Source organism: Vitis vinifera, chromosome 7, assembly GCF_030704535.1.
Source record: "Vitis vinifera cultivar Pinot Noir 40024 chromosome 7, ASM3070453v1".
NCBI lineage: Eukaryota > Viridiplantae > Streptophyta > Magnoliopsida > Vitales > Vitaceae > Vitis > Vitis vinifera.
Window position 1 is genome coordinate 16,868,376 of NC_081811.1, and position 22,624 is coordinate 16,890,999.

The following is a 22,624-nucleotide window of genomic DNA, read 5'->3' on the forward strand; positions in this document are numbered from 1 at the left end:
CACTCTAGAAGGAAGCATAAAACACCAAGAGTAGGCAAAGAGTTGCACATAAACCTTGTCTACCCACCATTTCTTATGCCTAGCCAAAAAAAGGCAAGAATGATGAAAAATTATTTTCCCTTCAGTGTGTATGTTTCTACGTTTTGCATACATCTAGATTTCTTGTATTTTTCACTACGTTAAGTTTGATAGTATACATTGTACACTCATATTCTCGGTGGCTTAATGTTATGACATCAGGGTTGTAGCATCGTTCAGAAATCATCAATCATCCATGCATAAAATTAGTTTTCTTGTGTCCTGTCATCCATATTTTTCATGGTTTTCTTGTATTCTATCATCCATATTTAATATTTTGTCTCCTTGATGTTCTTTATTCGTCATTCAAAGACACACAAGTGAAGTGAGGCTTCTCTTGTACATTTCTGCTCTATATTGGAATTTGATAAGTGGTATTTGTGGTTATGATTATTACTGTTGTTGTAGGTGGTGATAAATTCATCCTTGTTAGTCACATCTGTACTTGGTTTATATCTTGCGACCTCCTTCTACAAGACGACTCTTCCTAGTGTAGAAGATCCTGCCTTACGATGGCCAATTCTTCTGTGGCTCCAGCCAGTTGGGTTGGAGACTTTTGGAGATAGGAACCATGGGATGGACTATTCAACTTGCTCTCTCATTTGTTCTAGTTGGGAGGCTTGGAGCTTCAACTTCCTGGTTTTCTCGTTTTCTATCATTTTTAGATTCATGGGGACATGGGGAATTTGCTCCTCTTTCCTCTGTTTCCCCAGCAACCAAACAGAACACTACTTATTTAAGAGCTAGGATTTGTTTACAAGATGATGCAAGTTTAGGATTTATGAAAATTTTCCAGGATGAGGAGTTCCCACCCAAAACAGTGAACACTGAGCCATTGGCCAGATTCAGTTGGAGAAAGATATGTAAAAGAATTTTGCCTCTTCTTGATGAGATGGAATCAAACTTTTTGAAGAAAGGCAATTCTTAGAAAAGGGCTCTAAGAGATTTAAAGTAAAACAAAATTCTTCCAAATTTGTGTCAGAAAAAACTGAAATACAGTGGAACAAAAATAAAGATAGATGTGCATAACAGGAATTCATATGGGTCTTCAGAATGAAGACTTGATGGCTATGACAAAGTGTGAACTAATCTACCCAAACCTGAATTCAACTTGGACTTGCGATTCCAGTCCAGCCCCTCTTGTGTGTATACTATCCATCCAAAGCAGTTAAAATTAACAAGCTCATAACTCCTTGTTACTTTCTCTACAGAAATTAGACAGAATTGTATTTGACCCTGCTTCTTACTATCATCCACAGTGCCTAGCAATTATCATCAAAATTTCATATGCTATTAACATGATCTAGACTGACTTCAATCATTGACCTTGTTTTTATATAGCCAAAAAATGTGGCTCATCCAGTTATAGGTTGCATTGGCCATCCACACAATAGAAATAGATGGAGTTGGGGGTCTTACATATATGGAACAATAAGAGCAAGGCAGGCAATGTAGCAACTTGTAACCAAGTCTTGCTAATTATCAGCAAGGCCCCTAATATCTTACGATATTTCACTTGGGTCTTGAATATTTTATCGTATAAGGCTACGCCTAAAACTTACACCTAATTCACCAACAGTATTACAAACTTTATGCACAAAGCAAAGTATGTATCACACTAGCGATGAACCAATATTTCTAATCCTGTATGGTATGTCTGGTGAGCCAAGTGCCAACAAAAGCTCACCATCATCTTGGACTTTGGGTGAATCCAGGAGTACTTTCTAACTTTACTTTCTTCTTTTTAAAGCCCCATCAACAGTTTTCTGAAATATCACGATTTGCCGTGAAAAAACCTTCTTGCTTGAAAATGAAGTGGGACAAACCGCTTCCACCTATTTTCAAAAGAAAAAAACTCTCCATGATATCAGTGAAAATGAAAGCCATTCCCTAGTTTAGAAGAAGTTACTAGTGGAAAACAATTTAATCACAATCTCATACAATCAACTTATTGAGGCAAGTGGAGCATGTTTTTTCTGCTAGGAAATGATTTATGTTGAAATAGTCCTATTTTGTATGGCCAGCCATTTTCTCCTAGTTACATATTCATCATTTTCTATTTTGCTATGTATAAATCCAATAATAAATGAGGAAATAGCATACCGTCATAATGAGGAATCTTCATGATGAAACATAGCTGTGTTTCCTGGGTTTATTTTCACTGAAATAAACAGAACCTAAGTCAGGACAAGGAGAAAATAGAACTCACAAAGCATAGTTTTGAATATTTTGATAGGCGCAAGTGCATTTAAGGAGCAAAATTCTCCTAGGGTTTAGGTACAAAGTGTCACCCAAAGTGCACACCTAAATGAAGAGAGGTTCAACCCAGGGTACATGTTAATTTTATAAAAGATGATTCAAAATAAAATTCGTTGCAACAAAAACTTTCAAGATTTGAAGCATTTAAAAGTAACATCCAACAAAAACTAATGCCATTATATAAAATTTCAATGTACAATTAGAAATTTGAAGAATAAAGGTCTTAAAAAAGAAACAAGAAAATACATGAGGTGCCCCTCTTCAACAAGAAGCATGCCTTGGTAGGTGAGGCACAATTGTTGGGTGTGGTTTTTCCTTGAGCCTAGGTGTGCTTTAAGTGTTTCTTCAACAACTATGTCACAAAGGCCCAAAATGAAGAAACGATTGTCAAATCAGTTGTAAACTATTACTAATAGATTTACTGGTCTATGGAAGCCATTTAAGCCTAGATTCATCTGTTGACGGTAGGAATATTACACAGTTCACAGCATCAGATTTACTGCAGGACTTGCAACAAAGAAGAAAAAACCAGGCTATCAAAAGCTCAGAAGTTGGAGCAATCTTCCTCAAATATAGATATTCAAACTCAGTGATGTATATGAAGAGAGTACGACTTTAATGGACAACTTCAAGTGATTGTATTCTTATCCATCCCAGAGTTATAAAAATATAACCAAGATCAATCTCAAAAAATAACATGTAAAGGCCTATATATGAAAAAAGAGAATACTTACTGGATTCAAATGAATGTTTCCTTGTAGCAATCTGTTCCTCCAAATGACAGAGGAAGCAAATAGGATTCAAAATGAACATGAATATGGAACTTGCTAAACCTCTCCAACTTCTTTATGTTCTTATTGTCATCTGCTTTCCCAAAGTGGCAACTCAAGTTTCCAAAATGTGTTACAACATTTATAAATACTGGCAAGCAGAGTAAAGCTCATCAGACTTCTGATAGGACTATAGAGAGATGACCAATATCCAATATCTTCTTTGATTTTGTATGCTTGGAAAGCAAAAATTACTGTTGCCAGAAATATTCATTCATCCATCTGATGGAAGTCATGCTAGAACATGCAGGGCTTGACAAATCAGTATGTCCCTTTCAGCAACAATTCCAGATGTCCAACAAGAGTTCAGGTTTCTGGAAGAAGGTTTTACTAATTTCAGGAACACGTTAAGCCTTTGGGGCCTTTGATTCTTTTACTTGGCTGCATCATTTTTGTACATGTATCCGGAATGAAGGTCAATGCATCGATGAATGGCAATGAACACAATTTCCCCAGCATCCCCTAGTAAAAAGGGATGGATAGATTAGATGCATAAACCATTCAAGATCATTTACTGGTTATTAGAAATTGTTCAAGCTCAGAGCTGTTTCCAATATCCACTTAAGGCATTGGTTAGGAAACTCATTTTCTGACCCTGTCAAAATAGTGATAACTTCTTCTTCCATCAGAGTTACTTCATCCTTCATATTGTGCTTCAGCACCTGGACCATACCAACCCCAACAAAGATAAACAAACCTTCGCATTTCCAGGCTCACCAATAGTCACCACATGAACAGACCCCATCCTTGAAGTGATGAAACCGCTTCACATCCCTCACAACAATCTCTCTGTTCACAATTTTGGTGATGAACTTGGTTGCTTCATGGCAATCACCACACACTCTAAGGTTCTTAGTGATCAGTAGTCTGGTTCCTGGCCCAGTGTTCAAGAGCCCAAAAGCAATAGCAAGTCTCTCACTATGATTACACAACATTCTTTCCTTCACTTCCTCTTCGAGATTGTGCAACACAAATTCAGTCTTTGGGACATAGCCCATAGCTTTCATCTCATAGTCCAACTTCCCCAAAACTTGCATAATCTCTTCATATTGATGGTGGCTCTTATCTTCCATCAGAAAAGCATGGAGCTTTCCATTCACTTCCATTACACTGTAACCAGGCACCTTTTTCATCCCTGTCTTCTTCATGATCTTCCTAACCTCAGCTACTTCATCCCACCTCCTTGCTGTGGCAAAGAAGTTTGAAACTAAAGCATAAATTCCTGGATCATCTGGATTTAACTCAAGGACCTTCTTTGCTGCCATCTCTCCAATCAAAAACTTCCCATGATTAAGGCAACCTGACAGGAGGGCTACCCAGATGGCAATTCCTGGTTCAGTTATCATGGAATCTATCAGTTCTTGAGCTTCTTCCACTCGTCCAGCACGAGACAAGAGATCAACCATACATGCATAGTGTTTCTCACTTGGTTGGATTTTATATTCATTAACCATGACACTGAACCAGTACCGACCCTTTTCCACTAGACCCGAATGACTGAAGGCAGAGAGAAGAGATGCAAAAGTTGCATGGTCTGGTTTTACGTTTGTCTCCCTCATCTGGAGGAAGAGAGAGAGAGCTTCCTCCCCAGACCCATGGATTCCATAGCTGGCAATAATTGCATTCCAGGAGATCAAGTCCCTAAAGCTAATCTGATCAAAAACCGTACGTGCAGAAGAAAGGGATCCACATTTTGAGTACATGTCAATCACTGCAGTGCTGGAGACACAATCAAAGTGGAGCCTTCTCACAATATATCCATGTACAGATTTACCCAATTTCAAAAACCCAACTTGGGAACATGCTAGGAGCACACTTACAAGTGACACTGAATCGGGTTTGTATCCAAAGCTCTGCATGTCCACCACTAATTGAAGTGCATTACCTGCAAAACCATTTTGAGCAAAGCCAGAAATTAATGCACTCCATGAAATGACGTTTTTGTAAAGCATCTTCCTGAATACACAAGATGCAAGCTCCAAATGTCCATTCTTAGCATACATATCCACCAGGCTAGTTTGAACAATAACATCCATTATAATATCCTTCCTAATCATATACCCATGTATAGAAAGACCCATTTTTGAGTGCCCCAGAGTTGTACAAGCCTGGATCAACCCCAACATCACAACCCCATCTCCTTCCACTCTCTTCTTCTGCATCTGTCGATAAATATCAACCGCTTCCCTTGCCTGTCCATTCTGTGCCAACCCTGTTATCATTGTTGTCCAACAAACAAGATCCCTTCTACCCATTTTATCAAACACCCTCATCGCTTCGTCCATCTTCCCACACTTGGCATACAAATTCAGAACCGCTGCCCCAACAAAAACATCATCCCCATACCCTTGATCAACCGCTTGGCGCCAAGTCTCCTCGCCACTCCTCAAATCCAACGACCTCGTACACGCCTTCAGCACAACAGTGTAAGTTGAGCTATCGGGTCTAACTCCTTCTGACGCCATCCGATGATAAAGACTCAAAGCTTCAAACATCGCACCTCTTCGTGAATATGCGATGATCATAGCATTCCAAGCATCTACACCACATTGAGGGGATTTATCAAACACTTGGCGCGCAGATTCGATGTAGCCCAGTCGAGCGTATGATTGTATTAGCTTCGCATTGGAGTTTCCATGACCAAAGATCCCAGTCAAGATCATGAGAGCATGGATTTTAGCAATAGATGGTTCGTCTTTCGAGGCTATTAGAAGAGTTTTCAGACTTTTTGAACCAGCAACTAACCTCATTGCCGTCACCTAGGATACGACCAAGGGCGGGAAACTCACTTCATATCATTTCGTTGACTTTGCTATTTAACTTTTCTAGTCTCATTCTCCTTTTGTCTTTTGTATTTTATTTATTACTTTAATATTAATTGAATTATTATTAATATCAATAAATATTAATGCCCTTATTCATTTAATTACTTATATTATTAGGATTACATCATAGAAAAAAACATATAAAATAGGAACTCAAGTTTATAAAATATAAATTTTAAGTGGTTATTTAAAAATGATTAGCATTTTATACATTTTTTTTATATTAAATATATTACTTTTGACAATTCTAGATATTATCTTTAACTAATGAATGCATAAAACTTAAATTAATTTTAGATGATTTTGTTTTACAATTATTTTTACATGAATGTGTAGAAACACATTTTTTTCCAAAATTCTATCATATTTATTGGATTTGGAGATTCAATCTCCAACATCTAATTTAAAAAAAAAAAAAGGATTAGAATAAAAGGATGAACCAATAACCCGGTAGAAGAACACTCGAAAAAAAAAAAAAAAAAAAAGAAGATAGGAGAACCCTTTGATGAAGAACTTGAATAAGGAGTTAGAATATCGAAATTCTGTTATGGTCCAATTCTGACCAATAATAAATACTAGGCTTTGTAATATTTGATTAATCACAATTCAACCAAATGAAGCTCCTTAAGAGATTGAAGCTTCACCTAAAAAAAAGTATTGCCATTGAGTGGGATTGCACTTTGAAACATGTAGGTGACAAACTCTTTTAGATTTTAGATCTTAAGATGTTTTAACCCCAATCTATCTTAAAATCCACTCAAGAGTTTGCACATTTAAGTGAAAATCAATAAATCATACTTCTTGGATGGTATTAAGGGAAATTGGAGGGAAAACCTAGAAAGAATTTAAGTTCAAAATTAAACTAAAAATGAGCCAAAAGATATATAACATCCTCCAAATATCTTATTTCCACTATTGCAATATCATGTGGGGTAATCTAAGGGTAGCAAAGTTTGATATGATTTCCCAACACAATATAAACTCAACACGTTTTTCGCTAATTTGAGTTGAGAATAAATGAGTTTGGGTCAAATTTGTATGGACTTGTATAACCTGTTTAATAAATGTGATTTTTAGGTTAATTTGTATAACATGAATTTGATCTAAACTGACCCATTCAATAATCCCCTTATTAACCTAATTATATTTTTAAATCATTTAACTCATATCCAACTCATTTTAAATTTGTTTTTAATAAATAGTTTAATTAAATTATAAACATGTTTGGTTGAGATATTAATCATATAGATATATACAAGATCTAACTCTAACCTGATTATTAAATATGAGAATTTGATTATAAAATGGGTTACACTACGACATGTAATTTATTTAATACTTAAGTAGTATTTGAGTTTATGTTTTTGATGCAATTACTATTCATATCGGGTCTGGGTTGAGTTATATAATAGAATATCTAGACTTTGACATGACATGAACACGACTTGCCACCCCTACACTAATCCTAACTTTGCCACATCATCTAAAGTTAAAATCTTAAACATTTACAAGTGTTTTGCACCTACCCATCATACTATGGGAGTTGGTCATGCCCGAAGTCGTTACCTTAACTGTAAGGAGGGGAATGCCAAAGGCAGGGCTAGTGACGGAAGTGAAGTCATAACAAAACAAATACTATAATAAATTCAACTTTTGGCCATAATTGTTTTTTACCATGAACCTAATTTCATGTCCTAAATGTATTTTGCAGAAAGTTACAAACACATCGTGTCAAATATTTTGAGTGCGGGAGTCATGGTGCCAACTTTAGCACCACAAAGAAACAAAATCACAACAAAATATTTTGGGGTGTAAATATTTTTGTGAGATGAAATCCTGATTTTATTGTAGAAAAACAATAATAGGGAACCAAACTATTTCGTTGCAAACAACTTTTAGAAATAAAATGATGAAAATGGGAGGCATCAGACATAAAATTAGAAACAAAGGATGAGATGTAAGATATAAGGAAGGATAAAGAGAACTATATAAATACTCTTAGAAAAGAAAGTGATTATGTGATAATACAAAAGAAAGTGAGATATAATAAAGTGACCAGTAAATTAATTACAGAAACAGCCAATTCTATATACGTGCACCAGTTTCAAAGTTGATAGTTTCATTCTCTCTCGCAAGAAGTGAAGAAAAATGTCTCAGAAAAGAGATAGCAGTGCAAGCCCATCGGACGAAGAAATGAAGAAAAAGGTGAAACTTGATGCGTCTTCATCAAATGGATCAGCTTCTGCGATTGGAACGGCTGCTAATGAAGATAGCTTGAAGCCATTAATGGAATCCAGGTAGCTTGGATTTAATTTAGGATTTTCTTCCGGATTCTTTTTTGATTCTTTCATGGATGTTTTTCATTTTTCTATCTCTTATTAATTCTCTGCATGGTTGCCAAGAAATGGTGGAAACTAAGAATACTTGTTGCCTAGTAACAAAGTGGGACAGAAGAAGAATAAAGATTAGTCAAATACAAGAGAAATTGGGTAGTTTAGTGCCTCTGAGGTGTGGGGTTATCCTAAAGACTCTCTCTTTAATTAGCTGTCTTTCATGTGAATGCTTGCCAAGAAACGCAAGAAACTGTTTAGTTCTCTTATTTTTTTCTTCCCTTTTCTCATCACCCAAACATAGGGAGTAGGGTTGATGCCTTTGTGCGTTGGTTTCCATTGATTTCTTCTCCCTTTCCGACAAAATGAATTCTAGTAGTAATCAGGCGACTTTTCAAGAAGGGATTTCATGGACCACTATGGTTTGGATGACAGGAAAATCAAAGAAATGGAAACAAAAAGAAAGATATCTATGAATATTAATGAATCTTTTTTATGTTTTCCTGTTGTGAATTATAATGAAAATTTTGATTTTTCATTCCTGGGTTCTTTGAACAACCAAACAGTGGGATATTCTAGCATATTTATCAGAAAGGAGAAAGAGAATTGAAGTCTATCCTTGTTGGGTATGGGGACTGCCAATAAAATTGAATCCTTTTCAACTTTCTTCTCTACAGCGACAAGGCCAATACGGATTCTTCATCACTGAATATTCATGGCCAACATTCCCAAACTGAGAATATGGGGAGTCCATCTTCCTCATTAAGAAAATCGCCCAGTTCCAGCAGAGAAGAGCAGTCGCCTGGCTTGGTAGATGGTGGACCAAGTGAGAGACAACTCGTCTACATGAAGAAGTTGACATTCAGCGACATCTACTATGGGAGGATGATGATTCCACTGGAATGTGCAGCAGTATTTTTCCCTGGACTCAAGAGAAGGATAATCCTACCAGTTATGGACAGTAAGAGGCAGCTCTGGGATATAGAGGCTTCATTCGATGAGTTGAGCTCTTGCTACATGCTTCGGGCGAACTGGAATACATTTGCCAATGAACATGGTTTAAGACCCGAAGATAAAATTTTCTTCTACCAAGACCCCAAGCTTGACTACTACTTGATTGAATATGAAAAACGGGGAGGGAATGGGCAATTGCCAGGGAGAGTTGCTGCTGAAGACAAGTGAGGGGCAGTTTTGGGTCGTGCAATGCATCGGAGACAAGGTACGTTAATTTTCTTACATGCCTGCTTCTTTCACCGTGTCAAGAGCATGATATCCATATTCAAACAAAATCCAAGAAGTTTAACCTCTTAAGAAAATTGGTATTTTAACATAGTATCAAAGTTTGATTTGATGGGAAATTATGGGTTTGAGCTGCTTTTCTGCAATTTGCATTTGCATTTCCCACATTTGTTTCATGTGAATCTCCGAATTTTGTTGCCTCTCCATGCCTTTATTGTATATGAATCCACACTTTTGTTGTATATGATTCTCCAAATTTTTCAGATGCCACAATTTGCATTTCTCTCATTTATTTGTTGTATATGAATCTCCAAATCTTCGAATTCTGTTCACTTCTCCACTTGCGGTTGCGGGTATGAGGAAATTCTATGTCTCTCCACATGTGGGTAGAGGCAAGCTACTTTTAGGAAAATTGATAGTTTTGTTAATTTTTATTTTTTAACCCCAAAACAAGAAATCTTTTAAAAAGGTTTTTTTATTGCTAATTGGTATTTTAACATGGTATAAGAGTTTGGTTTGACCGGAGCTCATGAATTTGAGCCATCTTTCCGCAATTTGCATTTGTATTTCCCTTCTTTGTTTTAAATGAATCTCTGTGTTTCTCTCCACGCCTTTGTTGTATGTGAATGTCCAAATTCTTCAAATTTTATTTACACCTGCGCAATTTCCATTTCCCCCATTTATTTGTTGTATATGAATTTTCAAATTCTGTCTGTTTCTCCACTTGTGGGTATAGGGAAATTTTGTCAGCCTCTCCACATGCAGGTATGAGACAAGCTACTCTTAGGAAAATTGATAGTTTTATTAATTTTTAACCCAAAAACAAGAAATCTTTTAAAAGGGTTTTTAATTGCCAGAATTTTTCTTTGTGAAAAATCTAACATTGTTTAATTATTTTTTATTCATACAGGTTAATCCAAAGCCTTTTTATCATTTCCATATGTGAAAATAACAAGATTGATGAGCGAAGAAGGAAGAAGGAGAAAGGAAAGATCAACATTGTATGCAGTCACCAGCTTCCTTTATTAGGCATATATATATATAGTGTCTGTCTGTACCATGCAGCACTGAGAGCTTACAAAGAGTCTGCATGGCTGATGTGATTTTTAGTTTGGTTTCAGTATGCTGATTAATTCACCTAGCATCAGACCTGGAAAATTTGTTGGACAGCAGGATCTTTGACATTTTCCTTAACAAATAATACCTAGGGATAACCGATTAAAAGGGACAAAAATCCCTCAATATTGCAAAACTAACCCTTTACTTATTTAGGTCTCAAAAATGACCCAATTTGGACAAAAATACCCCCTCACCCCCTCAGTTATCTTTCTCAGCCCTTTTTCCCTCCAACTCCAATTTTCTCTTGTATTGTGTCTCTTCGTTACCCTTTTTCCCTCCAACTCCAATTTTCTCTTGTATTGTGTCTCTTCGTTACCCTGCAAACCCATTTGTTCCATCTGTTAACCTGCGAGAAAGAAGTCACGAAGGATTTTTCTGTTTATTGCAAGAGAACAAAAAGGCAACACAATACAAAGAAAAAACAGAAAGTAAGTTTCACTGTTTCATTCTTTGATTTTGGTTTTTCGAACTGTATATATGAATCTTCATCCATGAAATGAGAAGAAACCCTAAGTGTCTTATTTTGGTTCTTATTTTTTTCTTTTAATCAAACCCGATTTTTCATCTTTCTGATATTGTGTGTTGATTCAGTTCATGAAAATGGAGGAAGAAAAAAATTCTGTGATGAAAAATACGAAACAGAAGAGGTATAAAATTTTGGGAAAAAAGAGAAGTGAAAGAAAGCCAGGTTTTGAAACCTCTTCATCGTCATCAGAAAATGAGAAGAAATCAACTGATTCAGTAAGCATTAATTGTCTACTTGAAATTTTGATTTTTAATTTTTTTTTTAATTTTATCATTTTTAATAGATTTTTTTTTGTGAATTTATTTTTCATGAATTGATAATCTAATTGTTGGAAATTTTCTCAGTGAGGTTATAGTCCAAGGTTTAAAGCAATATTTGAATTATTAGAAAAAACTAAACTTAACTACTATCAAGTTTACCATCAAAAGGTTTTGAAATTTTGTGTAATGAAGTTATTTGTTATGAATTTATAACGTATTTGAATATAATTTTTGTGAAATTATTTTATCTAAATATTTAGAATTTTGATTTAAATATATATGTTAAGAAGAAACTGAACTTAACTGCTATCAAGTTCATTGTCAGGTTGCAATTTCAAAATGGTTTTGTTTTGTTTCAAATTTCAATAAACACTAGAATAATGTCTCCAATTTTTTGTAGCTGCAACTTACTAAAATATAATAGCTTCAATTGCATTAGTAAAATAATATCTTTAGAATATTAGCATTTGACATGACATCCTTAAATAATAGGAAAATAAAGTCTATGTTAAGAAGTAATACAAAATGATGGATTTAACATAGTTGGATAAGTTTGGTAATATAATTTTGCTCAATTTATATTGATATTTTTACAATTTGTTATTATTTTGCAGATTGACATTCCTCCTCCTCTCCTATCTTTTATATCTAAAATATCTAAAGAGGAGTACTTTCCTGGAAAAATTGCATGTTTGTCTCACTTGGTAGCCATTGAAAATATTAAGAAGAAATTGACTGAACCACAATTGGAGATGTTTAGAAAATCATGTTTTGGTCATTTTTTACTCCTTCCCGAACTTAGATTTTCAGCCCAAATTGTTCATCAATTGTTGTTACGTCAATGTGAAACCAAAAAAGACAATGAAATATGGATTTTATTAAAGTCAAAGGGCTTAAGATTTAGTAAAGAAGAGTTTGCATTGATTACGGGCTTGAGTTTTGGTCCTATTACAAAATGTGATAAAAAATCATTACGAATAAGGGACACATACTTTAAAGGAGAAAACAAGGTGCGTAATGATGAGTTGGAGAAAGTTTTTCTTTCTTTAGGAGAGGAAAAGAAAAAGAAAAAGAAAAAGAAAAAGAAAAATAAAAAAAAAGGATTTGAAGATGAAGAGGTGATAAAGTTGGCACTTTTGTATTTTTTAGAGCATGTTTTATTTGGGAAAGAAGGAAAAAATTTGATAGATATGGAATGGGTTGCTTTGGTTGATAATTTGGAGGCTTTTAACAAGTATCCATGGGGGGGGATTTGTTATGAGAGGACACTATTTGGTTTGCAAAGAGCTTTGGAGAACCGGGTATCCAAATACCAAGATAAAAAGAAAACAAAGGGAGAAGCTGCAGTTGAAGCATATAGTCTTGTTGGATTTCCATATGCATTCCAGGTTTGGGCATACGAGGCTATTCCACTTATTGGATTGAAATATGCCACTCGTGTATCTGAGAGGTATCCTCGAATATTAAATTGGAGTGCAACAAGTGCTCCAAGGTCTACTGAGGTTGAAAATGTATTTCTAGAGCCTCATGTAAGTAATTCTTTACCTTTACATTTTAAGAATGCAATTATAAATATTATTGTATTGTTGTTTATTAATAATTATATTTGATTTGGACTTTGTAGTTAACTTTTCATTCGCTTCTAACACCCACTTTAGAGGAGCAACAACAAGACTATTACAAGCATGTAGATAAACAAGGAGCTTCAGCAGAAATGTTGCACCAATCAAATGCCTCACAAGATGCCAAGAATGATGACTTAAGGCATGAAAAAAGCTCATCTGACACTGCTGCATATGTTGCTGCTGCTACTGCTGCAATGGCAGAAGAAACAACAAATGATGCAATCACCCCATCAATAGAGGTAACTTAAACTAAACTTAGCCATCATAAATAATGCATGCATGTTTTTTTTTTTTGGTACTTTATTTAATATAAGATGTTCATTCCATAATTAACATGTGGAACCTGACCTTAACTATAAATAAATAAGAGCTATTACAAAAGCAACATATTCATTGGTTGATTACAAGGGTAAAATAGGTATTTACAAAGCTAAAAATCAAGAAAAATATCTTGGAGAACCGGTAGTGGAATAACATCAACAATGTCTCAAAACAGGGGATTCAAAGGAATTTCGCAATGTGCCTAATCCTCCTTGCGAAATTTTCGCAATGTGTTTCTTCATGGTGCGAAATGGCAAAATTTCGCACCATGAAGAAAATCCCCTTGCGAAATTTTCGCAATGTGGCTCTTCATGGTGCGAAATGGCAAAATTTCGCACCATGAAGAAAATCCCATTGCGAAATTTTCGCAATGTGAAATTCACCTTGCGAAATTGGCCATTTGACATGATGCAGTTGTCTTCCGAAGGCCATATCTTCCTCATTTCAGCTCCAAATCATACACGGTTTGAAGCGTTGGATTCTTGACTTCCTAAGCTTTCAAATGGTATATAACATGAAAAAATTGGACTTCGGGAAGTGCCTCAAAAGTACGAAAGAAGACTGCAGCTGTTTTCTTCACTCTGTTTTCCTCTTCTCCATTGCTTGTGCTCGTGTTTCCACTTGAAATTCAAGCCTATAAACGTACAAAATCCTTGCTTAACTCGCCCAAGTAGCTCCTCCAACAATTGGCATGCTTGAATTGGTTCATAAGCTGATAAAAACATGTAAACTTGCCACAAAATGGTTAAAACCAATTACTAAGGACCTTAATGAATTAATTGGGTTAAATGAATATGATTACTACTCAAAGGTGCTTAAAACCATTATAATTAGGTCTACAAAATAGCACTTTTTGGTAGTAATCACAAAGTGAACAAACTTGTCATAATATATATATAAATATTGTAAGTGTTAAATTTTTATTTCATTTATGTGCAATATGTGCAGAAATTATGGATGGAGTTTGTGAAATTCAGACAAAGCTCAGAGTTAAATTTCAATCATCTAAAGAAAGAAATTGAAGGACTCAACTTGAAGATGGATGAATTGAAACAACTTTTATTAGAAGTTAGTGACATGTTTACTTGTTTAAATTTTCTAATACTTCAATGTTTTGACATTTGTGTTTTCTCATATTTATTATTATTGGGTGGTGTATGCAATTTTAGGTTAAGAGTTCGAATGAGGAACACGGTATGCATGACACTAGATTCAGAAAATCTAGTACAAAAGAAAATGATAACAATATGGGCTTTGATTTCCAGACTGGAATTTTTGAGGATGTTACAGATGATGAAGTGGAGAGAAATGACATTCCCATGGATGTGAACATTGATATGGAAGCTTCTAGAAACCTTCAGCTTGCAGAAAAACACATGACTAAAGAGTTGAAAGATGACTACTCTATTGATGATCCAGTTATTGATATTGCCAAGTTGTTTGGTACCCCAACTATGTCGGGCGAGTTTTCAGTATATGTCATACCTCACCATCTATCTCCTGCCATTTTTAAGCGAAGGCGTGAGATTAAAAAGTCTCATATCTTACAGCACCCTTTTACAGATCCCACCAAGAGAAAGAAACTAAGAAAAGAGATTGAGAAACCATTAACTTCATTTGATCCTTTGCATCCAATCTCTGAAGAAGCATTAGAGTCCTTTCAAAAGTGGATGAGTGATGACCAAGGGTAAGTTGTATACATCCATACTTGTAAATTTGTGTTCTTCACAAGTTATAAAATTACTAATGTTTTTATTTTTTTTTTTATGTCAAAGGTCCACAATTGACATTGACTACATGCATATAGATAAAAAATGGTTTCAATCACTGTCTAATCATGGTTCATGGCTTGCTGACACGGTTTGTAAATGATGCATTTTGTTTTTATTTTTATTTATTATTATGTTCAGCTTACAACCAAATAATATAACTAATTTACTTTATTGTAATTGTTAGCACATTGATGTTGCCTTCTTCTTTTTCCGGAAGCGGCGAATAGAAAATCCTCATCTTTTTTCCCAAAAGTTTACCACAGTGGATACTATGTTTTGGGTATGTGTAGTTTGAATTTTAGTTAACATTTTTAATTTTTTTGTAATAATGAATCTTATGATCTTGGTTATTTATTTATGTATATTAACTTTATTCTATGTAGCAAAATGCTCAAGCAAGATGGATTAAGCATGGCAAGAAGTGGAACCAATTCAAATTACTAGAGAATGACATCCTTATTGATTATGCCAATGGTTTGCAGCCTCTTTATTCTGTCAAATGGCCTGATGTTGACATTGTGTATGTCCCTATCAATGTTCGGGCTAGTCACTGGGTATTAGGAGTTGTCCACCTTCATCGAAGGATTATATACGTATATGACTCATTGATGGGCATCAATAATAATGCAAGATTGCAAGTTGCCATTAAACCATTAGCCAAATTGTTGCCGCATATATTGAATGCAATAGCATATTATGGTTTTCATGGTGACACAAAAGTTAACTACCAAGAATGGGAAATTGAACGGCTGCAAGATATTCCTCAACAGGAAAATGAGTAAGTGATCTTAAATTTACTTTCATAACTTATACACTTAATCTTTAATAATAGCCCTAACATTGATTATTTGTGTACCATGTAGTGGTGATTGTGGCATGTTTGTTATCAAATATGCTGAATACTTAATGCACAACCATCCATTGAAGTCATTAACAAGTGCACGAATGGACTGGTTTCGGGAAAAGATGGCAGCAGAGTTATTTTATATGAAATACTTGCCTATGTAATGAATTCATGTTGATATTTCACATTTTGATAATGTAGTTGCATGGTTTGTTATATGTAATTGGATAGCTTCATATATGTAGTTAGGCATTTTGATAAATGTAGTTGGACAGGTTGATATATCTACTTGGATATTTTGATGAATGTTGTTCGATAGTTATGTATACAATTGACCTTTTAAACTAAACTTCAATGTTGTCAAGTTGTTATGGGTACAAACTTGAAGGTAATTAAGTCCACAGTCTTAATAGAACACATGAACTTAACTACTATCAAGTTAACTGTGAACAAACTTGACAGATATTAAGTCGAAATCTATTCCAGAATAACATATTTAATCTGGACTTAACAGGTATCAAGTTGATCTTCTATAGACTCATAAGAAGTTGTGTCTACAATTGTCATTTTTACCTGAACTTAACTATTGTTAAGTTATTTTATGAACAAACTTGAAGCTTAAGTTCACAGTCTTCAGACAAAAACTGAACTTAACTATTGTCAAGTTGTTTTATGAACAAACTTGAAGGTAGTTAAGTTCACAGTCTTCAGACAAAACCTGAACTTAACTATTGTCAAGTTGTTTTATGTACAAACTTGAAGGTAGTTAAGTCCACAGTCTTCAGACAAAACCTGAACTTAACTATTGTCAAGTTGTTTTATGAACAAACTTGAAGGTAGTTAAGTTCACAGTCTTCAGACAAAACCTGAACTTAACTATTGTCAAGTTGTTTTATGTACAAACTTGAAGGTAGTTAAGTCTACAGTCTTCAGACAAAACCTGAACTTAACTATTGTCAAGTTGTTTTATGAACAAACTTGAAGGTAGTTAAGTTCACAGTCTTCAGACAAAACCTGAACTTAACTATTGTCAAGTTGTTTTATGTACAAACTTGAAGATAGTTAAGTCCACAGTCTTCAGACAAAACCTGAACTTAACTATTGTCAAGTTCCTTATCAATAAACGTGAGAACAGTTGAGTCCATAGTTTGAGAATAAACATGTAATTTTCATTTATACTTTATACATAACTCATCATAACATATATGTACAAAAGTAACAAATATCTCCATTTCTATGGTTATGCAAAAAAAGGGGATCATTATTACAATATTCATCTATGTGCTTATCCTATCACCTTATACAAAAAAGTAACTTACATTTCTGTTCACATGGGTACCAAAAAAACAAAAAAGCTCACTATTACAATTTTCATTCCATGTAAGTTCATAGAGTGCCAAAGCTATCATGATATCAAGGGATTGGTCGTTTGCATGTTTTCCGATTATGCCCATATTGACCACATCGACTACAACGAGATGTGCGCTTGCCCTCTCCACCAGAAGGAATTCTTACTTTCCTTGGTCTTCCTGTTGGGCGTCTTGTTTTAGGTGGTAACACAACTTTATCACGAATATGATTAGGTACTACCCAATCTATTTCATTTCCAGTTGGATAAATACACTCTGAATATGAAGATAACAATGCTTTAGTAGTAAAATACTTGGAGCACAAAGTGTAACATGAAATGTTGTAAAATCTACAAGCAGCAATAGCATGTGCACATGGAATATGATCAAGATCAAATTGTCGACATGTGCATGAACGAGTGTCTAAATTCACTTGAGCACTAATGCCAGCATAGTTAACATTACACTCCTTGGAGTTGATAGGTTCCACTAGATATGTTGCTGACATATTATACCTAGAACGAAGTTCTCCATCAGCCCACATGGTAAGTTCAGTTGACATTGACATTGCTTGTTGTTGACGAGTCACAAACCATTTTTGAAGTAAGTTTCTCAATTCTTCAACCAATTGCAAAACCGGAAGATCTCTAGCATTTTTCAACACAGCATTAAGGCTTTCAACGATCCCTGTCGTCATGATATTATATCTTTTTTCGGTAGAATATGAACGTGCCCATCGATCAACACCTATATCCATCAAATATCTTGCTGCTTTTGGGTCAATAATCTCTAGTTGCCCAAATATAAAATTAAACTCTGAAACACGATAAGCATGGGCAGCATCATGGAACAACTTATGAATTGCAGGATTCTTGAACTTTGTCTTCAAATTTTGTCCAACGTGATAAGTGCAGACACCATGCCTCGCATGGGGAAATACTTTATGTACTGCTTTCTCAATGCTACCATGTCGATCTGATATCACAAACAAATCATCAATGTGTCCAAGTGCATCATGTAGTTTTTGTAAAAACCACTCCCATGAGGCATCATTTTCTGAATCACCAATCCCAAAGGCTAAAGGGTATATCTGATTGTTGCCATCTTTACACGCTGCAATAAATAAAGTCCCTAAGTACTTTGCTTTCAAAAATGTCCCATCAACTGCAACCACAGGCCTTATTGATGTGTGAAACCCAGCAAGAGATGCACCAATCGACATAAAAAAGTATTTGAATTGATTATCACAATCAGTAACTATATCAGTAATGGTACCAGGATTTTTTTGCTCTAAAACATAGCAATAGGATGGTAAAGTGTTATAAGACTCCTCAGGTGATCCCCTAATAGAACCTAGAGCAAGTTCTTTGGCTCTCCACGCCTTATCATAACTGATTTGAATGCCATACTGCTTTCGAATGTCTGCTACAATGTCTTTTGGTCGAAATTCACAACCAATCCCTTGATATGTTTCTCTTATACTCTCACCAATCAACCAACTACTTGCATGTCGATTGTCACGAGACATCATATCTAATCGACAAGTGTGTGTTGAATAGAATTTCATTATTTGAAACATATTGGAAATCCCCAACTTGGTAGCACGAACTCGCCACTTGTATTCTTTATCAAAACATTCAACAAGCAATAACTTAGTAGTGGATTTAGTTGTTTTGAACTCAAACTTCCTTTTCAGAGCCATCATATACAACTTCCTTTGTAATTCTTTCTTACTTGAGTAAATTTGGTGTTCTTCTAGATGGTCATCACTAATTCCACTAACTATAGGTTGTTGCATCATGTTTTGTCTTTCATTTGCTACATCTTCGATTATAGTGGGATTGTCATGTATGAACCCATCACTTGTATCAATCATGGTCAAGATTTCTGCACTCTGAGCTGAACCAGTTCTGAATGAGCCAATTTGGGTCACTTGCTTATCACTAGTAGGGTTAGTATTCATTCTATAATCCTCCTCATTAATTGCAGTCTCATTCATGTTCCAATCATGAACTTTATACCCTTCATGTGACTCATTTTGAAATCTTGGTCCATTTTCACCATCAACAGTAAGAGTTTCAACTGAATCACAATGAATGTGTCTACTTTTATGCATCAACATTGAGTCCTCATTCAATTCTTTATCAATCTCAGAAGACATATGACATTCGAAATAAGAATTGCAAATTGATTTCTGATTGTGATTATCAATTCTCTTTTCAACTGTGATGCACAATGGAACAGACAGCTTACCATTTGTACAATTTAAACCAATAAAGAATTTCACATCCCCATCATCAGTTAGTTGTATAGGACTTGTGGGTATGTTGGCATTGAATACATACTTCATTGAAAGAAAACAATTTGTTGGATCTAGCTTCAAAATATGATGGACAACCCCTAATAACTCTTTATATGATATAGTTTTCGGGATCTCAATGCCTTTACCTTTACTTCCTTCGAAATAGAAAACATTTCCATCTCGTACCCATTCTCCTTCATATAAAAGCATTATTCCTACTTCATCAACCACTGAAATAACAGAATAATTCAATTAGTGGCATCAACAAACAATATTAGAATATTTTTTAGTTACATCATAGCATTAGCACCAATAAGTAGGTATTAATTTTAAAAAACTCATTCATTATTAAATACATATTATTTCATTACACATATTTATTTTTTTAATAAACAACAAATAAATAACATTATTAATCATCTTTACTACCTCAAATAATACCAATAATGATATAGAAATACAATGTATATAGTTATTAAATAAATTCAGACATTGTAACTCTAAACTATTTTAAACAATAAAAATATATTTGTTTACTAAAAGATTGGTTATGTTGTAATTTATTTAATGTCAAGGCTAATTTGCAAATGATTCAACTCAAATTGAGTATAATTAAATACAATAACAAAAATATAATGTTACTATAAAATAACTATATACAATCTTAACTTACTTCAAGTTCAACTTAACACACGTCAAGTTCAACTTAATATCCGTAAGGTTTTGATATATAACTAAAAAAGATAACTTTATGTATTATGTCAAAACCCTATTAACACATATATTTACATCTATATAAAGCACAAATGTGCAAACAATACCAAAACCATCATAAAATTCCATAAGTTTTATTACTTACCATCATTTGATTTTTCCATATAGACAATGTTTCTCCATGCTACACTTTTTAAGCTGATTGTTTCCTTCTTTTAATCCCTTTTTTCATGGCTGTAAATGATATTAAAAAAATTATAACAATTTCAAACTTATTTAAATATTTACTACATCTCATTAAATGTTTGAAAATATTCAATAAATAAAACATGAAAGAAAAAAAATATGGAAAAATAAAAATAAACGTACACTGTTTATCCAACCACAACTTAAAGCGCTTTAAGTTGAAGAAATCGGAAGAGAAACTGTGTGAGACTTGAAGAAATGCACTGAAAAGAGAGAAACGGAATAACAGGAGAAAATGAAAAAAATGAGAAAGTGGAAGAAATAATAAAAAGGAGGTGAATGGAGGGAAATAAAATTAGAATGGGAGGGAAAAAGGAGTTGATGTAGCTGAGGGGTATTTTTGTCCAGATCGGACCATTTTAGAGGCTATTAAAAGTGGAGGGTTAGTTTTACAATATTGAGGGATTTTTGTCCCTTCTGATCAGTTTTCCCTAATACCTAATTACTTGGAAAATAAGGAACAGTCATACCTTTATATGGTTATATTAGGGTTATCAAAATGACTCGTATAAATTTATTAATTTAGGTATTTAATTTAAAAATTGTAGAAAAGTAAAAAAATTCTCTTTGGTTATGAATATCATATTGTTGAGAAATTAAATAACTAATTAGAGTAAAATTTATATATTTGACTATAAAAAATTTAAAATTAAAAGCTTACTTAAAATTATAAACAAGTATAGAAATAAAAATTTCTTTTATTAATTTTGTATGTTATAAATATTGCCTTAAAATTAAATAATAAAATTAATTAACATTTAAAAACAACTAAAAAGTATTTTAAAGTGATATTTTTATAAATTTAATTAAAATATTAAATAATGTTAAATAAGTTAGAATTATGTTAATGGGTTATACATTATTTAATAAGTTATAATTATGTTAATGGGTTATACATTATTTAATATTTTAATTAAATTTATAAAAATATCACTTTAAAAATAATTTTTAGTTGTTTTTAAATGTTAATTAATTTTAAGGCAATATTTATAACATACAAAATTAATAAAAGAAATTTTTATTTCTATACTTGTTTATAATTTTAAGTAAGCTTTTAATTTAAAATTTTTTAAATCAAATATATAAATTTTACTCTGATTAGTTATTTAATTTCTCAACAATATGATATTCATAACCAAAGAGAATTTTTTACTTTTCTACAATTTTTAAATTAAATACCTAAATTAATAAATTTATACGAGTCATTTTGATAACCCTAATATTATAACATACTAATAAGTCATTATAGAATCAATCCTACTCATTTAACAAATAGGTCATGTGGTGTTATCCGTACAATAAATAAAGTTATAATCATACTAATAAGTTATTTGTGTGAATTCATATAAAAACAACACAGACAAAAAAGTAAGCTACACAGTAAGAAAAAAAAGTACTCATCTAAAAAGATAAGATTTATCATGGTTTGCATTCACAAGAAAAGAGGAAATCAATTCATTAGTTTCAAAGCAGATATTTGAATCTTTAGAAACTCTCAAATTCTAAAGTCATTCTTATTTGGTATTTGTTTTTTGGCTAAATAAAAAAAAACAAAATATTTAAGTGCAGCTCTATGAAAATGTTCTTATGATTATGTAAGGGTTTAGTGATCAACGCTTCTAGCAATCGTTTTGATAGAGCAAGGCTTCAAAGGGACAAGATTGATGAAGTTAGGAAGACGGATGTCTTGTGGTGAATGGAACGAGGTAACCATTTAGAAATACAATATCTTCATGACTTGGAGAGCAATTGTTCTATTTAACTAAAAGTAATTTATTGATATCAACCAATATAATTAAGAAATAACAATAGATTCAGTTTAGTTATGTTGGATGATATCATCAAGTTACTTTTAATTGAATAAAAAAAGTCAAATATTTTGATTTATTTTGTTTAGCCAAAAAACAAATATTACCTACACTCAAAATGATTCACAATTTATATCATATGCTTTTTCGATTTCATAGGAATATCCAATCTAAGGG

General features: G+C 33.5%; 4 protein-coding genes across 6 annotated transcripts; 2 read left to right on the top strand and 2 right to left on the bottom strand.

The window, feature by feature from the left end:
* Positions 1-1,387: 1,387 nt before the first annotated feature.
* On the bottom strand, positions 1,388-5,956 carry LOC100262581 (putative pentatricopeptide repeat-containing protein At3g25060, mitochondrial). The gene is made up of 3 exons (XM_002265684.5): positions 3,072-5,956; positions 2,182-2,239; positions 1,388-1,913 (listed from the first exon to the last, which is right to left on the bottom strand). The coding sequence occupies exon 1, from the start codon at positions 5,915-5,917 to the stop codon at positions 3,881-3,883; it is 2,037 nt and encodes a 678-aa protein (XP_002265720.3). The 5' UTR covers positions 5,918-5,956; the 3' UTR covers positions 1,388-1,913; positions 2,182-2,239; positions 3,072-3,880.
* A 1,949-nt stretch (positions 5,957-7,905) lies between these two features.
* On the top strand, positions 7,906-12,533 carry LOC109122009 (uncharacterized). Of its 2 annotated transcripts, XM_059738083.1 has the most exons (5): positions 7,906-8,289; positions 9,000-9,541; positions 10,472-11,108; positions 11,272-11,421; positions 12,081-12,533. In XM_059738083.1, exons 1-2 carry the CDS (start codon positions 8,141-8,143, stop codon positions 9,502-9,504), a joined length of 654 nt encoding a protein of 217 aa, XP_059594066.1. In that variant the 5' UTR covers positions 7,906-8,140; the 3' UTR covers positions 9,505-9,541; positions 10,472-11,108; positions 11,272-11,421; positions 12,081-12,533. The 2 variants fall into 2 exon arrangements, with proteins under 2 accessions (XP_059594066.1, XP_059594065.1); XM_059738082.1 differs by having other exon boundaries at positions 10,472-11,421.
* A 21-nt stretch (positions 12,534-12,554) lies between these two features.
* On the top strand, positions 12,555-16,377 carry LOC132254066 (ubiquitin-like-specific protease ESD4). 2 transcript variants are annotated; one of them, XM_059738084.1, is made up of 8 exons: positions 12,555-12,995; positions 13,091-13,330; positions 14,361-14,480; positions 14,582-15,099; positions 15,188-15,272; positions 15,369-15,464; positions 15,568-15,962; positions 16,048-16,377. In XM_059738084.1, the coding sequence occupies exons 1-8, from the start codon at positions 12,657-12,659 to the stop codon at positions 16,190-16,192; spliced, it is 1,938 nt and encodes a 645-aa protein (XP_059594067.1). In that variant the 5' UTR covers positions 12,555-12,656; the 3' UTR covers positions 16,193-16,377. The 2 variants fall into 2 exon arrangements, with proteins under 2 accessions (XP_059594067.1, XP_059594068.1); XM_059738085.1 differs by lacking the exon at positions 14,361-14,480.
* A 1,064-nt stretch (positions 16,378-17,441) lies between these two features.
* Positions 17,442-19,538, bottom strand: LOC132254019 (uncharacterized). Its single transcript, XM_059737711.1, has one exon. It carries the CDS (start codon positions 19,536-19,538, stop codon positions 17,442-17,444), a length of 2,097 nt encoding a protein of 698 aa, XP_059593694.1.
* Between the last annotated feature and the right edge of the window lie 3,086 nt (positions 19,539-22,624).

What these genes read in the sequence shown, in the direction of transcription:
- LOC100262581 (XM_002265684.5), bottom strand. Translation starts at nt 5,917, where the DNA reads ATGAGGTTAGTTGCTGGTTCAAAAAGTCTGAAAACTCTTCTAATAGCC.
- LOC109122009 (XM_059738082.1), top strand. Translation starts at nt 8,141, where the DNA reads ATGTCTCAGAAAAGAGATAGCAGTGCAAGCCCATCGGACGAAGAAATG. An exon ending in AAGCCATTAATGGAATCCAG is followed by an intron (nt 8,290 to 8,999) that starts GTAGCTTGGATT and finishes TCTTCTCTACAG; the next exon opens with CGACAAGGCCAATACGGATT.
- LOC132254066 (XM_059738084.1), top strand. Translation starts at nt 12,657, where the DNA reads ATGGAATGGGTTGCTTTGGTTGATAATTTGGAGGCTTTTAACAAGTAT. An exon ending in CAGTGGATACTATGTTTTGG is followed by an intron (nt 15,465 to 15,567) that starts GTATGTGTAGTT and finishes TATTCTATGTAG; the next exon opens with CAAAATGCTCAAGCAAGATG. An exon ending in ATTCCTCAACAGGAAAATGA is followed by an intron (nt 15,963 to 16,047) that starts GTAAGTGATCTT and finishes TGTACCATGTAG; the next exon opens with TGGTGATTGTGGCATGTTTG.
- LOC132254019 (XM_059737711.1), bottom strand. Translation starts at nt 19,538, where the DNA reads ATGTCTTCTGAGATTGATAAAGAATTGAATGAGGACTCAATGTTGATG.